An 18,374-nucleotide genomic window follows, 5' to 3' on the forward strand; every position below is an offset into this window, starting at 1 on the left:
CGGCTTTTTTCTTTTTGCTTATGTGGTGCTGAGGAATCGAACCCAGGGCCTCAGGCATGCAAGGCAAGCGCTCTACCACTGAGCCAACTTCCCAGCCCGTGTGCATGGATTTTTATAGAGATTTATTCAAGATGTCCTTCTTAGGAGATGGCTAAGCAAACTATGGCATATCAATACTATGGAATGGTGTTCAGCAATTAAAATTAATTAGTTCCTAAGGCATGAAAATACATTGTAAAGTCTTAAATGTATGCTACTAAGTGAAAGAAGCCAATCTTCCTATATTAGGAGTTGAAATCAGGACCTCAAATTCTTGCTTGTCTTTTTTGCTCATGGCTGGCACTCTACCACATGAGCTATACTTTTATGTCTGGCTTTTGGCTGGTCTCAGATTTCTCATCCTTGGCTAGCTTGGAAATGAGATTCTCAGACCTCAATTTTCTGAGTAGCTAAGAGGATGAACCACATTTACTTTTTGCAAATTAGAAAATAAGAAAAAGGAGGTAGAGGAAACCATAGTGGGTTAGTAACTTCTACCATGTTTACTCAGTGAATGAGAAGGTTCTGATAACCGAAGAGACCAGATTCTGAAGAAAGAAAGAAGAGAATCAGGAACCACAAAGGAAAGACAGAGAAAACAAATCAGCAGAAGAAAAGCAGAGAAGGGCTCTGACCTTCAACACCCAGGACGGGGAGGGTAAAGCTGAAGACTCCATTAGAAGGTAAAATACACCTTGGCAATCGATGGCTAATTCTAGCTGCAGGATAAGTCCCACACATTGTAAAAGCTGTAATCTCTATTACAAGGATTTGTGAGACAGTGACTACTCTAATATGTTAGGCTGGCCTTGGTAAAGAAAGGCATTCTATCTGCTCCCCTTACCTCAGAAGGTGGTGATGTCATCTGGAGAGGGTGCCTATTGTTGGAGACTGAGTCACTCTGGAAGCCTGGGGATAAGGGACAATCATGGACTAAAGGAATATTGGTAAACCTTGCCACCGACTCTGGTATGAGCTGATCACAAAACGTGTTTGACAGGAAGGAGAATTTTAAGCTGCGAACTGTGCTGGTAGCTTAGATGCAAGAGAAGGCTGCTGAAGATGCCTGGCAGATATGAGAAACAGAGGCTTAGGATTCTCTGTGGAGGCACTCACTGAAAGCCTGGGCATGGTCATCACTCTAGTGGCCCATGGAGTTGAGTGGTTATGATTAAAATGCCTCGTGAAGGTGCCACTGGAGGGAGCTGGGGCACTGAAGAGTTAGATATGGAAGCCTCATCCTCCCTTACAAGGAGTGACTCCAAAGACCAGCGTGCTAACAAAACTTTAAGCCTCCAGGGTCTCCTCTCTGCTCTATGGGTAGATCGCCAGGAGGGTCAAAGCCCTCCCACTCACACCTTCTGAAATACATGATACCCACAGTCATTTATATTCCACAAATACATATACACATATGTATATATGCATGTATGTGGATACATGCATGTAGATGTATATGTAAATATATGCCCATATAGGAACATATACCTATACACCTTTGTGGTTCCTGATTCTCTTCATCTCCTTCTATAGGTATCTGTGCCTATACATGCATAGATAAATGTCTATCCATCTTTCTATTTATTTTGGTGTTGGGAACCAAGTTCAGGATCTTATACATGTTAAGCAACTGTTCTAACATGGAGCTATATCCCTAGTCCTACAATGAACATTTTATAAAGAAAGTAATTATATAAAGTATTATCAGCAATCTATTTGGAAAATATAGTTCTTTTTTTGCTGCTTCATGTATGTGTGCATGTGTGTGTGTGTGGAGAGAGAGAGAGGCAGACATATATACTGTCAGACAGAGACAGAGAGACTTTTTTTGCCACTCCTAGGGCCTAGGCACTGTCCCCTGCTAGCTTTTTTTTTTTTTTTGGTTGGTCGTGAGGCCTGAACTCTGGGCCTAGGCACTGTCCCTGAGCTCTTCAGCTCAAGACTAGCGCTCTACCACTAGAGCCACAGCACACTTCCGGTTTTTCTGCTTATGTGGTGAGGAATTGAACCCAGGCCCTCATGCACACAAGGCAAGCACTCAACCACTGAGCCACCTTCCCAGCCCACTTCCAGCTTTTTCTATGTATGTGGTACTAAGGAATCGAATTCAGGGCTTCATGCATGCTAGGCGAGCACTCTACTACTAAGCCATCTTTCCAGCCTAAATATATATGTCTTGAAAATAATATAGTTTTACAATACTTAAAATGGATATATTTCTTGTCTTTCCTTTAGCCATTTCTCAATTCCAGTGAGAAAGAGAATTATCCTGAACTTTTAATATCATTAATATTCTTTTTTTTTTCTTGGGTATGGGCCTTGAACTCAGGGACCGGGTGCTGTCCCTGAGCTCTTTTGCATGATCATAGCTAGTACTCCACCACTTTGAGCCACAGCTCTACTTCTTTTTTTCTGGTGGTTAATTAGAGATAAGAGTCTCACGGACTTTCCTGCCTGGGCTGGCTTTGAACCACCATTCTCAGATCTAAGCCTCCTGAGTAGCTAGGATTATAGGTGTGTGCCACCAGCACCAGCAGTATTCTACTTCTTAATAGAATGTTCAATCATTTTCAGTGAATACCTATTTTAAGTTGTGAAAGGAATCTCTTTCAATTTTATCATTTGAATGGTATAGGCATAATAACGAGTAATATGGATAACTAGGAAGAGTACTGGTGATCATGTTGCCATATAAGACAGGACTTTTTAGTAGTGAAACTTATCTTCATGTGAGACATATGGTATAAGTCTCATTTTGAAGAGTTAAGAGTCAAATACTGGTTATAAGGAATCTACACATCTTCAGAGGAAACAAGCCTGGATTTCACACAGTGCATATTTTTTTCTTTTGCTCTATAAATATGAAAAATTAAACTACAGGTTTTATGAGTTACTCTAAGGGGAAGAAAACTAGCTTCTGATTAATATATTTTTACTATAAACAAATGTGTTTGAACACAATGTATAACATATAACTTCCACCAGTTGTTATGCTTATCACCAGTTGCCCACAGCATTTGAGGTGATGTTTACTACAGCCATCTCAATGTTTGCTTTGATAAGTGTATTTGTTCTGTTCTGTTGTTTGTTTAATTTTTGGTAGTTCTAAGATTGCACTCAGGACCTGGTGTTTGCTATGTAGTTACTCTACTATTTAAGCTACATTGCCAGCCTTTAACATTTGCTTTGTAATCAGAAAATGCTGGTGATATAATAACAAAAGAAATTAATATAATGTTATTAAGTAATTTACCTTGGTAATTATTGCTGGCATTAATACCAATGAATATTTCATTTTTGTTTTCCCCAGAAAGTATCTAATAGTGTAAAAAGTATTTGTCTGGATTTAGTAGATTTCTAGGAAGATGTCTAAATATAAAATCTAGTAATTAAGAGTTCCAGTTAAAAATAAGCTATTTTTTTAGTGAAATGTCCCTCAATGTAAAATTATTTACAAATGACATCATTTGCTTATTGACTAAAGACTGTTTCCTTACATGTGACAGGAAGCTGACAGTAGACTGAGAAGATGGCACATTAGAATGAGAGCGAGTAACAGATGCTGCCTGGAGAAGGCGTGGTTTCATTGAAGAATTTGAGGTATATCCTGGTCCTTGAAGTTCCTGGCAAGCAATACAGATATAAAGAAATAATACTAACTCACAATAATAAAGCTTTGTAAAATTAAAATACATTTTAAAATTTCAGTCAATATCCACTATTGAGACTTTAAAATATGTCAGCAACTTTAAGGAGTATTTCTAAAAGCACATCCATTTCAGTGTAAAATGTACTAATTTTCTAAAAATACATTTTGTCATGTAGGTTACATTACTTTTGCTATTCCTCAAACAAGCCGCACATTACTAGTTCTTTGGGTCTTTGCACTCCTTGAACTTGTGCGGGAAAAATTTCCTTTGGGTATTCTCAAGGGAAGTACTTGTGAAACTTGTTTAAGTTGTTTACTGTCAAGTAAGGATAACGTGTGGTGTTTCAACTTGTTATCATAAATAAAAAGGATGGATACGTTATGTAAATATATTTGGATTTTGTTACTGTTAGTATCATATAATAGTGAAAGTACATTTAAATGTAAAGTACATTAAGAAAAATGCACATAAACAATTATTAATGATGAAAAACTTCTTACTTTAACATCCAAAGTGTGCTGAAGTTTTAGGCGCACAGATTCTTGTTCTTGGCGCTGTATTATATCTTGACATTCTGCAAACTGCAAAGACGCCTACGATCAAGCAACCATAAGTGGTTTATGCTCTATTCTTTATGGACTTTTATTTCATTAACTTGCAAGTGTGCTATCTCTTCAAGGACACCCACTATCTCCATCAGCTTACCACTTTGCAATTACTTGTCTGTTTTTTTTTTCAGTAAACTAAGGTTATATGTTTATTCTTTGCATACTCAGCCTATACACAAAATTCATAAAATTTAATTTGTGGAAGATACTCAAAAGAATGAATGATCTAGGAATGGAGTCCATCTTCCATATTAATAAATCATAAAAGTTCATATAAAAATAACAAGTTCAATTCTTTGAGTTAATACTACATGTTTCAAGAAACAGGGCCTTCATAGTGGAATCACAGACTGTCTAACCATGAAAGCTCTTAGAAATGAAGACTTGGATTTAGTTTAGTTTTAGGCTCCCAGAGTTTCTAGGCAACAGGAAGACAGACATCACTAATATATCACAAGGATAATATAGTTCCACTTGTCTTTGCCCTTCTTTCAGTTGTGTTTTCTGGACCCTAGAAAGGGACAGATATTAGCATTACTTCAGTTTACTGACATTAAAAAGGCTATATCCTACCTATTTCCCAGGCCATTCTTTGGTGGCTAGCTGCTCCTGGAAGGGGTCTTGCTTATTGAAACACTAAGGACATATTAAGAATTTCTTCTATCTCATGTCCTACTGTTCCTGTGAGTATGTTAGCCTAAAAAAGGTAATTGAGCAAAACATATGCTTCACAGCCATGTCATGTTTCTCAAACTTAGAAGAGCCTCCTCTATAGTGTATAGTTTCACAGTGTACAAGGTGATTGATATATAATACAGGTTGACAGATTCAGTTCCTATTTACATATACCCTTCATTCAGAACTATTCTATCAAGTTATTATTGGGATGATAATTACCTTATATATTTAGTTAATAATACCTTATCAAGAGCAACTTCCATGTTAGCAACCTTTTCTTTCAAGCGGCGCTCCTGAGACCGCAGAACTTCCAGTTCTCCAGCCATCTTGTTTTTTTCTGTTGCAACAGTGCTCAATTCCTGGCTGAGTTTACTCTTCTCTTCTTTTAGAAAATGCTTCTCCTGTTATTATAGAGGAGAAAATATCAGAGATAATTGATAATGTAGATGCTAAGAGGTGATGAGAATATAAAACATTTATTAAAAGACTGAATTAGATACATTTGACTCCTATTCCATTTAACTGCTTCTGAGTTGTTGCTAAACTATGGGAGCTGCTAACATATGCTCTTACATATTTTCTGCTTTCATTATGATTATTATTGCTTCTTTTTTAGTCTTAACAAATCTCTGGTGAAATATACAAAATATTAAATCATTAGGTCATAAAAAAAGAATACCCCCCCCCACGATATAACCCGTTTTCATTGTATTTGATATTGGTATAATTTGTGGAGGGGAAGGGAAAAAACAAATTGTTTAAATAGGGATACAGGTGGACCCATTGCAACAATGAGATGTACAAGATGATGAACTTTACAACTTTGGCGGGGCAGGGTGGGGGAGAGTAGGGGGGCCAGATGGAAAGGGATGGGAAGGGGAAACAAAGGAGGAGGCAACAATGCTTGATAAGAAATGTACTCACTACCTTGCCCATGTAATTGTAACCCCTCTGTACGGTATTTTTTTTTCGGGGGGTCCGGTCATGGGGCCTGAACTCTGGGCTTGGGCACTGTCCCTCAGCTTTTCAGCTCAAGGCTAGCGCTCTATCTCTTGAGCCACATCGCTACTTCCTGCTTTTTTCTTTTTGCTTATGTGGTGCTGAGGAATCAAACCCAGGGCCTCAGGCATGCAAGGCAAGCGCTCTATCACTGAGCTACCTTCCCAGCCCCTTGTATGCTATTTTCACAATAAAAAAAAGGAAACCATTTTGGTAAATGAGGATTAAGTAATCATATACCCAATTTTACTGAATTTATTTTAAATAAAAAGTGATTTGAGATGGAGGTATGGCTCAAGTGATAGATAGTAAGCACAAGGCCCTGGGTTTGAATCCTAGTACTGCCAAAAAAAATTTAAAGAGAGATTTAAAGAAGATACATTTACTTAAAATATTTGGTTCATGGTTGAATATTCATTTCACAAATGTCTACTGTAGACTCTGTGATGGGAGACAGCACTTTTTTTTGTCCGTCGTGGGGCCTGAACTCTGGGCCTGGGCACTGTCCCTCAGCTCTTCAGCTCAAGGCTAGTGCCCTAGCACCACTTCTGGCTTTTTCTGCTTATGTGGTGTTGAGGAATCAAACCCAGGGCCTCATGCATTCGAGGCAAGCACTCTACCGCTGACCCACCTTCCTAGCCCCTGAGACAGTAACTTTTTAAAGTATTCAGTACTATTGAGGAAGATAAAAACTGCTCTAGGCTCCCAAAGGCAAAAAAAGAGGATAAGTGAAAAAAGAAGGGAGGAAATGGGAACAAACAGGAAATAGGTCAGTCTCTACAATGAAAGGATCCAGAAATTCATGTACACATTGTAAATATTTAGCTGCAGTCTAAAGTATTCTAGGCTGTACTGTGGGGAAATAAACTAGCAGGTTGCTTTAATTGCTTTATTGTTTTTTGTTTATGCCATTCATTTTCTTACCTCATTATAGTCTGTTGTTATAAATCTGAAAATGAATATTTGCTCCAAAATGATTGATATCATATAATATTGAAGCGTAATACAAATTTCATGTTTGCTGATAAGCAGTTTCATTCACAAGGAACGCTAAGTCAATGCAGAAAACTGTATTACCCTCAACAGAGCTGCCTGGGGGTACACAATCATAAGAGCAAACAACATTTGCCAGCCACCTCAGTTTTTCTTGTTATAAGCCACATCTAATCACATTTGGTGTTATAGAAAACCTTCCCTCCATACATTCTCAATAACACACAGCTATAATTCTCTGTGTATAAACTTCATGTCTTTTTCAAGATTAAGATTAAGAGTCACTTACTGTAGTTTGTTTTTTTGGGGGGAGGTGGGAATCCTGGAGCGTAAACTCAGGGTCTAGACCTTGCCCTTGAGTTTTTGTGCTCAAGAATAGTGCTCTATCACTTTAAGCTACAACTCTATTTTTGGCATTTTGGTAGTTAACTGGAGGTAAGAATCTCATGGACTTTCCTGTCTGTGCTGGCTTTGAACCTTTATCCTCAAATCTCAGCCTCCTGAGTAACCAGGATTACAGACATACTGTTTAGTATGTCTGTTTAGTATTAACAACTTAATGTCTAAAACTGTATTATTGTATTAATTTCCTATTTTTCTGTGTCATGCATGTAATTGGTTCCACTGTTCCTTTAAGCCCTGTTTTTAAACACACTGCACAGTACATGGGTGTCAGGAAACATTTGACACATATCTAAACTGACTGACCCTTGCTTATAATTGTTCCCTGCCTCTTGAAAACACTAATTATCTTTCAAGATCCTGTTCCAGTGCTCCTTTGAGAACTTTTCCCCTCATTTTCTCAGTCACTCTATATCTCTGCTATTTTTTTCTTTTTTCCTTTTTTTTTTTTTTGGTAGTTTGTGGGGCTTGAACTCTAGGCCCGGGCGCTGTCCCTGAGCTCTTCAGCTCAAAGCTAGCACTGTACCACTTGAGCCACAGTGCCTCTTTTGGCCTTTTCTGTTTATGTGGTACTGAGGAATGGAACTCAAGGCCTCATGCGTAAGGGGCATGTACTCTACCGCTGAGCCACTTTCCCAGCCCCTATTTTCTGTCTTATAGAATGTTTATCAGTGAACATGTGGGTTTCCTTCACTATGGCAGAGACTTACCTTATTTGCAGTTGTCATGGCTTCTTCCAGAAATTGGATCTTGCTCTGAAGGGCATCAATCTGCCCTCTTTTGGCTGTGATTTGCTTTTGCATCCCCATTGCCACTTTCATAGCTAAAAAGAGAGAGAGAGGTGGGGAGAGAGAGAGAGAGAGAGAGACAGAGAGAAGATGCCAACTACAATGAAGTTTTCTAAATTTTGAGACTACTATAGTCAATGCTAAATATGATACTTTAATTTATGAGCTGATAAGAGTCTCTGAGATACCTGGACAGTTTCAAGGAAAAGATCACAGAAAAGTATATTTGAGATTCATAATATTAGAAACAGTAATTTTAAGTAACTACCCAGAGATTCTAAATTGAGAAAAAATATGATGATGTTTTATGGAATTAATTTCATTAATCCAGAAGTTGCCATATATCCAATGGTAATAATGATACCAAGTAAACTCATACTTGCAGCAAATGTATATATACATTTTACTAAAATGTTTTTTCCAGATATTCATATTTAAAATACCACATAAGACATCAAATGTTAATGATCTTTTTAAGGTTCTAATGATATTTAAAGCCATTCACTTTTCATTCCCAGGGTTGTGATGGGCTTGACATTCACAACAGTCTCAGTCTTAGATAATATGTGGCTTGTTTTTTCTGTTTTGTTTTGTTTTACAAAAAACAAATGGACAAAGTCCATTGTGAGGCTTGAAAACTGGGTCTGGGTGCTGTCCCTGAGATCCTCAGCTCAAGGTGAGCCCTCTACCACTTGAGCAACAGCGCCACTTCTGGTTTTCTTGTGATTCATTGGAGATGAGAGTTTCATGGACTTTCCTGCGTGGGCTGGCTTTGAACCATGATCCTCAGATCTCAGCCTCCTAAGTAGTGAGGATTATAGGCATGAGCCACTGGCACCTGCCTATGTGGTTATTTTTTTTTAAGTTTTTCATAAAGTGAGAATGTTCTAGATGGGTACAAGACATAGAGTACTCAGAACATGGTAGACCACTGAAAAGATCGATGAAGCTACTCCTTACTTAGAAATTCAAAGTCAGAAGGTATTTTTTTAAGTCAGTTGAAGAAAGATTTGAAAATGACACTGCTTTACATAGGGTTATAGAATAGAAGATTAAAAGAAAAATGTACCATTCTTTATAAACAATATCACAGGAGAGTGCTGGAAGGGGTGACACTGGTTAAGATGCACTTTACACATAAATGGTCATATTAAAATGAAGACCTGGGGCTGGGTATGTGGCCTAGTGGTAAAGTGCTTGCCTAGCATTCATGAAGCCCTGTGTCTGATTCCTCATTCCCAAATACACAGAAAAAGCCGGAAGTGGCGCTGTGGCTCAAGTGGTAGAATGCTAGCTTTGAGCATATGAAGCTCAGGGACAGTGCTCAAGACCTGAGTTCAAGCTGTAGGACTGGCAAAAACAAGAAAAGAAAAGAAACCCTTTAGTACAACTATTTGAAGACAATAATAAAAAATAGAGAATGAAAGGTCTGATTTCTCATTAACAAGATGTGATTCTTACAGATAATCTGTCAGACTAGGGGTTAATACATTGATTTATTAATAGATCCAAAGTCTGATATAATTGCCTACCACTTAGAATTCTGGTCTGATTAAGTGGACCATCGTTGGCCTTCAGAGGTCATTTTCCAGAATAATCTTTTTAAGTTGATTTAATCCAACGGAAAAAAAATAATTTGAATGCAAATGCAGAGGTTACTTAGGTAATTTATTAATTTTCAGAGAACTGGGATGGCTGTGTAGATGCTCAAGAAACTGAGAAAGAGATGTTGGTGAAGTAGGGGAACAGATCCCAAGTGGGCCTCTTTAGTAACCTTTCCAAACCCCAATATTTTCTCAGTGTTAACCAGCCAAATGCCCAATTGTTGAGATCCTTCACAATTTGTAGGTCATTCTGGCATAGGAAATATAGCAATCTCTGTATTTTTTCAATTTTATAATGTGTGCTGTTAAGGCAAACATTAATCTAGGGTTAAAATATTGAGAAACAGTCAGTTGTGGGGCCCTGGGCCTGGATGCTGTCCCTCAGCTCTTCAGCTCAAGGCTAGCACTCTACCAGTTGAGCCACAGTGCCACTTCTGGCTTTTTCTGCTTACATGGTGTTGAGGAATCAAACCCAGGGCCTCATGCATGCAAGGCAAATACTCTACCATGAACCACCTTCCCAGCCCCCAAATATTATACTTTAATTTGATAAATATTCTTTGAAAAAACTTGAACAATTTTTGAAAAATAATTTTTGAGTGATTGGAATCAAACTCATGCCTGCAAGGCAATCTGAAAAGTTTGAAAATTCAAACAAAAGAGAAGGAGGCCTTTGATGATATATATAAAGAAAATCTGGGGGTAGAGGGCGGTATGGGAAGGGATGGGAAAGGGAAACAAAGGAGGAGGCAACAATGCTTGATAAGAAATGTATTCGTGGCTGGGAAGGTGGCTCTGTGGCAGAGTGCTTGCCTTGCATGCCTGAGGCCCTGGGTTCGATTCTTCAGTACCACATAAGAAAAAAGCTGGAAGTAGCGCTGTGGCTCAAGTGGTAGAGCGCTAGCCTTGAGCTGAAGAGCTGAGGGACAGCGCCCAGAGTTCAGGCCCCATGACTAGACCCACCCTCCCTCCCCAAAAAAGAAATGTACTCGTTATCTTGCCTATGTAATTGTAACCCCTCTGTACGGTATTTTCACAATAAAAAAAAATCTGTTGAAGAAAATTAGCTCCTACTGAAAAATAACTGCCATATCTTTATTTTGGTTTAAATTTAACATTTTCCCATTTTCAACATTCTAATGCCCCAAGTTACTATAATAATCATGTCTTGCTGTTTAACATTTGGTAATTATCAATTCTTATTGCTAGGTAATAGTCATATCAATAATATGAATGATAGGAAAGAGGAGACAACCTTATGTCATTAAGATAATGATAATAGTCCTAATGTCACTGAGGAAATACTTATGTAGATAGTATGACCAGCAAGATAAAAAGGGAACAGTATGTGGTGACAAGACACTCTATCTAGTAGTTCAAGAGCTACCAATTAGCCATAGAGCTACAGTTTATGCACAGGCAAAATATGTAATAAAAATTATTGGTGGGGCTGGGAAGGTGGCTCAGTGGTAGAGTGCTTGCCTAGCATGCCTGAGGCCCTGGGTTCAATTCCTCAGCACCACATAAGCAAAAAGAAAAAAAAGCTAGAAGTGGCGCTGTGGTTCAAATGGTAGAGTGCTAACCTTGAGCTGAAGAGCTGAGGGACAGCCCCCAGGCCCAGAGTTCAGGCCCTACCACTGGACCCCCCCAAAAAAAAAGAATTATGGGTAACTTGAATTTATATCCTTAAAAATGACTGGTTAACATTAAAGGCATTCATTTGCTAGAAAATATTGAAACAGCCACAGGAAAGAGAAAGATTCTTTTATCTAGAGATTTCATATGTGTTACAGATTAAGTATGGCATTTCCCTTAAACCATTAAGTAGAAATACTGCTACCCAACATCTACCATTGACATGTATTGCTGCCTATTTCCCATATTATTTGAGACTCTAAAGAGCTGGGAAGCAATGCATCTGGGTTGTGTTTTAATAGCCTAAAACGAAGGCTGGGAATATGGCTTAGTGGTAGAGTGCTTGCCTGGCATGCATGAATCCCTGGGGTCAATTCCTCAGTACCACATAAGTAGAAAAAACTGGAAGTGGTGCTGTGGCTCAAATGGTAGAGCACTAACCTTGAGCAAAAGAAGCTCAGGGACAGTGCCCAGGCCCTATTTCAAGCCCCAGGACTAGCAAAAAAAAGTCTAAAATGATGGCATTAAAGATGAAAAAAGGAGCAGATCTAATAGAACATACCATGACCATCAGATCCTTCCATAGATTTTAGTGTATTCCTTGTTTGTTCCAGTTCAGACTGTGCAGATTTTAATTGCATTTTCAGTTTATTTGTAGTAGTTTCCATTTCTTCACTTTTGTTTCGAAAATTCCTTTTTAAGACTTCATAGTCCTCTATATAATAGTTAATAATAAGGTTATTTTTTCCTACCCATTTATATGAAAGCACATTTTATTAGCAATTAATGATCACAGAAGTTATTGATCACAGAATTTTGGAAGCTGGAAAATTCATTTACTTACATTTCATTTATTATAAAAGAATATGTATTTGTGCATTTCTGGGGATCTGATGGATTCTTCTTTTTAGTTGGCTTCTTCTTTTTAGTCCTCTACTTATTATTTTCCCCCAACCAGTGTAATTACCTCATATCTATTTCAGCTTATACCTTCTTGGATGACCATATGTATCACAACAAGATTTTACCACCACTTATATCTGTAGATGGATGACTTTCCATCACACTGTAAATAACTAAGGCTACCATAGCCTTTATTTTTAATTACTGTAATGTGTCTTAATCTTTTTTTTTCATGATGTCTGAATCAAACCCAAGGCTTTGCCCATGCTAAGCAAACACTCTGTCACTGAAGTATTCTCTTTCTCTGTCTTATCTTTTCATCTCCAATACCTATCAAAATACTTAATACAAATTCATCTTTTAATATGCTATAACTTCCACCATATCCATCTATTGATTTATAATATAGATTTGTATACTAAGGGAACAAAAATCCAATTCTGTCTCTCTAGATATTTCCATGTCAATATCCTACTGCTTCACACTGAATATGACCAAAGTTTTGCCCCTATATTGGTTCCCTCCCTAGTTCCTTCTCTCAGTTGTTGCTACCACTACTCAAATATGTAAGCTAAAAACCTGAAAGTTAGACTTAACCCCTCCAATCACTTAGCCTTGTTGATCCAACCTCCAAAAATATTCTTAATTCTTTGTTCTTCCATTCTCACTGTCACAACATTTGTTTAAGTCATTAAATTTCCTGAGATCAACCCAAAGTCTTTCCTTATCTGGTTAATAGTCTGACTCTTTTGCCATACCTTTCACTGATTTAACGTAACATCTTTAACATATCATGGTCTTAGAAAATCTGATGCCAGGGGCTTGGAAGTTGGCTCAGTGGTAGAGTGCTTGCCTTGCATGCCTGAGGCCCTGGGTTCGATTCCTCAGCACCACATAAGCAAAAAGAAAAAAGCCGGAAGTGGCGTTGTGGCTCAAGTGGTAGAGCGCTAGCCTTAAGCTGAAGAGCTGAGGGACAGCGCTCAGGTCCAGAGTTCAGGCCCCACGACCAGACCCCCCCCCCAAAAAAAAAGAAAATCTGATGCCAATTTCCTACTTAATATCTGTTGGCTCCATATTGTCTGGTTTAACCTCATTTCTTTATATTTTTGTTTCAATGAATACTTCTTAGGTCACATTATGTTATTCATGCCTTCATGCTTTTGCTCATAATGTTCTCTCTGGTTGAAATGTCTTACCTCATTCATTTGCCAAACTTCCAAATCCGGTACACGTGTCATTTCTTCTAGATGGCTAATTCTCTATCCTCTGTGCTTTTCTTTATCCAGCATACTTCCACTGTAACTGACACTTTTTTTTTGTAACCCCATTATAGATAGGGCTGTCTCCCCATTAGACCATGAGCTTCACTGTGGTGTTTCTGTCTCCCCATTAGATCGTGAGCTTCACTGTGGTGTTTCTGTGACCTTTCACAGCATCTAGCATAGTAAATGCTCTGTAGCTAGTGTGTGTGTGTGTGTGTGTGTGTGTGTGTGTGTGTGTGTGATATATGATACCATATCATGCCAATCATGACCTAGAGTTTAATATAAGGTCTTAGATTTCTCCTTTCAACACATCACTTCATTAAGTACTTAATAAAGCTATGTGACTCAAAGGTTCAAGTTTTCATTTCCATAAAATCTGAACTATGCAAACAATAAGATTTATGCTAAACACCTGCCTTCCTTCTGGAAGCCTAGAATCTAGATATCTCATCTTTCTCTTGGGAACTCAGTACAGAATTTCCTGGACTCAGAGGAATAACTTAAGTTAGTGATTAGTGAGAATAAGACATGGAAGTTCTTCATGAAGAACTCTAAGGATTTCAGTCATGAATCTTCCACTGGGGCAGCATAAGAATTTGTATTTGTCATGTGAAATGAGATGTTTTTTTGTAATTGTGGCAGGGTCCATGCTTTTACTGTACAGCGGTCCGATGTCTTAGTAGAATTTGAAGTGAAGCAACATACCTGACAGATTGTTTAATTCACTCCTACTAGCCTTCACCTCATTTAATAACTGATCTCTCTCTTGTTTGATGTCCTTCACTGCACGGAGCCGCTCAGAGCCTGCATTCACCAGCTTCACCTTCTCTAGCTCAAGGTCACTCACTCTGGCCTCAAGTTCCCGGATCTTGGCATCTTTCTTGTCTTTCAAAATCTAAATATACAACAAATACAAGGACAGAGAGTAAAGTAAAAACTATGAATAGGTATGGTAACGAATGATGTCATAAGTATTCTTATCTACATTTAGAAGTTTTGTTATTTCTCAGGATATCAAGTGTGACTTCTATTATAAAACATCAACAGTAGCTGGCTAAAAATGAACATTTCACTTTTAACTTAGATATGAATTCTCAGGGACAATGAATGGAAAAGACATATCCAACTTTGAAATTTTGAATGTATAGGTCTGAGAAATTAATAACACCATAAATTAATAGCACCATAACAGAAGGTACAGGAAGTAGTGTAGAGGAAAGGCCCCAGCGAAGAAGAAAGAGGAGTGGTTTTTTTTTGGAGAGGAAAAGCCCCAGCAAAAAAGAGCTGATGGACATTTAGTCTTTTCTTTGTAAAGGCCCAGCTCTAGGAGCTGTAGTTATTAGGAGAAGGTTCCCTCAGTTTCTTGGCTATCATTGTGAACAGTACCTAGCCCAAAGAAGAAAAACCACAAAATTTGTGTTCTTTTTGTGTTGGTCCTGGGGTTTGAACTCAGGACCTTGTGGTCTTGCTAGGCTTTTTTGCATAAGGCATACCTCCAGTTCTAGTTTTCTGCTGGGTAATTGGAGACGAGAGTCTCAAGGCTTTGTTTTGAATGGTGATTTTTGTGTCTCAGCTTCCTGAGTACCTAGGATTATAGGTATTAACCACTAGCACCAGCAAAACCACATATTTTAAGGCTATGATTCTCTTCTTGCCTTACTGGATTGTTAAGGGAAGGGGATGAGATATTAAAGCCTGAGTCTTTAGATGACCCTTCTAGGGCTTCTCTTCTTTACTACTCTGTTCTGTCCATATTTGAGAACTAAGATCAGTTTTATACTTTCCATTCTACTTTTATGTACTTAAGTCAGATCAAATTTTTAACACTACCTTTTCACACCATCCCTCCTTTCTACCCTATATCTATAACAGTTCCAACATTATTTCCAGGCTGACCTACTGGCTGAGATTCAACCTCTTGCTTGAAATGTCATCCTTCCTCCTCTCTGCCTAATTTTGCCTAAGTCTCAACTTCTCTCTGATGCCTTCATTGCCCACTCAAATCACGGGGATCCAAACTCTCTGAGATCTCTAACTCATAAGAATGCTTTTGATCAGCAGTATAACATCTTCTGGGAGCTGAAAGACAAGGCTCCAGATCTACTTGGAATGGGGCTCAGAAATTTAATAGGCCTCTAGGTGATTCTGTTTCTCACCTAGAGCCCCTACACAGTAATAACACCTCATATACTACTAGGATCAAGACCCAAAGCAGTGTTGCTTCCCAACAAGTTATTCAATCTCTCTGACTCCTCATCTGTAAAATGAGATATTAATAATGTCTCCCTCATGAAGATTTTTGGAAGGTTAAATTTATTTAATTTTTGGAGTACTTTTCATTGCCCCCTAAGTGCCTCTAGGCTAGAAAGCAGAACACTTAACTCCTATTTCCTATATGTTTTGTTCTGCATGCCAACTTATCCAAAGTTTTCACTGAAGGGTTGGCCACTAAAAAGCTTTGAGCACTTTTGTGGTAAGTCTGGCCATTTAAATGTACATATATGTATAAAATAAAGCAAAAAATAGAAAAATTTAAGTGTGTGTGTGTGTCTGTGTGTGTGTGTGTTTGTGAGTTGTGGTGCCTGAACTCTGGACCTGGGTGCTGTCCCTCAGCTCTTCAGCTCAAGGCTAGCGCTCTACCACTTGAGCCACAGCACCACTTCAGGCTTTTTCTGCTTATGTGGTGCTGAGGAATCAAACCCAGGACCTCATGTATGCAAGGCAAGCAGTCTACCACTGGGCCACCTTCCCAGCCCAAAATTTTAAATTTTTATATGATGATCTTATTTCCATAAGATAGATAATAATCTATTGTTGGCATCTAAAGTTTATGTGATTTGCATCTTATTACTCACCAGAAAGAAAACTTAGCACATCTACAGTTTAAAAATGCTTCAATTATTTTTAAATTTAAGGAATTTTAACTAAGGACTTTCTGGGGATAAGGCACAAAGACATGGAGCAGGAAATATAAGGATGAATAAGATATGTACCCTGCTTTATGAAATCTGTAGTATTGTATGGATAATGTGTTACTGCTTCTTAAATACACACACATAGACACATGCACACACACATGCACAGAAAACATAAACATATTTTTAGAAATGTGTATTTATATCAGCTTATAAATATATATTTATGTCTAAAAGCCTCATAATAACTCAATAGGTTGTTGAGTTTTTCTATTTAGGCTTCCTGCCAGATACCAAGTCCTAGTCTTGTATTTAAAAAAAAAAGACTTCATAGAGCAGATGGATCATCTGATTGTTTTTGTTGTTGTTGTTCTTTTGTACCTGCAATTCTGAACCATTCTAAAGCCATGTATTTCTTTTTGTGTTTTGTTGGGAGTTTTCTGTTTGTTTTTTGAGACTGAGTCCTACTATGTAACTCAAAATCCTCCTGCATCCACCTTCCAAGTACTGAGATTAGAGGTGTGCACCACTACACCCAGCTCCATCTACTCCTTTTGAAATTAATAAAAGAAAAATGCATCCTTTCTCAAACAACATGCATACTAAACCAACACAAATACTTTCCATTTCAGAAGATCACAGATACCCTAACTTCTTTTCAGGAAATCACATCAAACTTGTTTATGAGAAAAAAAAATTTCAGAAGCCAAATCCACAGAAACTAAACAGACCTTAAATTCCTGCAGTTCCAGTCTCCTATCATTAATCTCTTTCTCCAGCTGAGCCTTTTCTACTTGCATAGCACCAGCAGTTCGTCCATGCTGGCCAACCAGCTGCGTCATGTTTTCAATCTGCTGGCGCAAAATCTCGATCACCTTGTCCTTTTCTGCCATCTGAAGCTTGAGAGCCTCACATTCTGTCTGTACGTTTCTTAGATGATCTCCTTCAGTTTTCAGATGCTGTAGCTCTTGCAATTTCAAATCCACTCGGGAGCGAAGCTTGGTGATCTCTGCATTGGTGGCCTCAATGGCTCGCTCTTTTTCCTGGAGGGAAGCTGTCAGGTCTGACACTGTTCTCTCTGAACTTTCTAGGGTCATCTTCTTGGCCGTCAACTCTTCTACCACTTTGCGCAGCATCTCCTTGGTAGACTCAAGCTGTGCAGTCAGAGAAGACACTTTTTCCAGACTTTCGTTCTTCCCTTGAATTGCTGCCATCTGATGACAAAGAAAACAGTTTGTAGTTTGGGGAGGACAGGTACAGGCAGGCTCAAGAGATACGACAGGTTAACTCTAAAACATCAAATCAGGAGTTGGATTGTCTAGGCAGACAAGCTCAAATTGTTTGCTGTCAGAGCTCCAGATCAACAAAATGTGTAAGACTGACACGTGTCAGTTAGAACAAGTGGAAAACCTTAATAAAATAATATCGCTCTGGAATGGTTTGCAGGGTAAGAATCTAGGGATTCTGATGATATTTCCTATACTACTTTTAGGTTAAATAATACTGGGAATAGGGAAGAGGGGGTTGTAAGCTTGAAAACTGCCATTATATTCTATTTCTCTTCCATCTCCCCATAATTTTTTCTCTGAAGGAAAAAAGGAATAATAGTTTTATTCAATGCATGTTCATATACTCTGGGTAGGATTCTTACCTCCTATCATTTACTTTATCTTTCTTCCTGTGCAAGAGAGATAACAAAACAGAGAAGTGGCTTGGCCTTCATCTCCTTGGCTTGCTTTCACATTTTGAGAAGCTTGCATATATGTGGGTGGGGCTTTTTTTTTGGGGGGGGGTCCGGTTGTGGGGCCTGAACTCTGGGCCTGGGTGCTGTCCCTCAGCTCTTCAGCTTAAGGCTAGCGCTCTACCACTTGAGCCACAGCGCCACTTCTGGCTTT

The 18,374-nt window shown here is 38.5% G+C and overlaps 1 protein-coding gene across 1 annotated transcript in view; it reads right to left on the bottom strand.

Annotated features, from left to right (window-relative positions):
- The window catches only part of Ccdc158 (coiled-coil domain containing 158), a 95,814-nt gene that overhangs the window by 40,443 nt on the left and 36,997 nt on the right, over positions 1–18,374 (bottom strand). Inside the window, exons 11-20 of the mRNA XM_013020096.1 lie at positions 17,211–17,693; positions 14,270–14,459; positions 11,959–12,111; positions 8,080–8,192; positions 5,218–5,376; positions 4,190–4,282; positions 3,537–3,662; positions 904–948; positions 675–758; positions 547–587 (exon numbers count right to left, since the gene is read on the bottom strand). Of these exons, the coding sequence (XP_012875550.1) occupies positions 547–587; positions 675–758; positions 904–948; positions 3,537–3,662; positions 4,190–4,282; positions 5,218–5,376; positions 8,080–8,192; positions 11,959–12,111; positions 14,270–14,459; positions 17,211–17,693 (1,487 nt within the window). The remainder of the gene's footprint in view (positions 1–546; positions 588–674; positions 759–903; positions 949–3,536; positions 3,663–4,189; positions 4,283–5,217; positions 5,377–8,079; positions 8,193–11,958; positions 12,112–14,269; positions 14,460–17,210; positions 17,694–18,374) is intronic.

Source organism: Dipodomys ordii, unplaced genomic scaffold, assembly GCF_000151885.1.
Source record: "Dipodomys ordii isolate 6190 unplaced genomic scaffold, Dord_2.0 Scaffold49, whole genome shotgun sequence".
In the NCBI taxonomy this organism is placed as follows: domain Eukaryota; kingdom Metazoa; phylum Chordata; class Mammalia; order Rodentia; family Heteromyidae; genus Dipodomys; species Dipodomys ordii.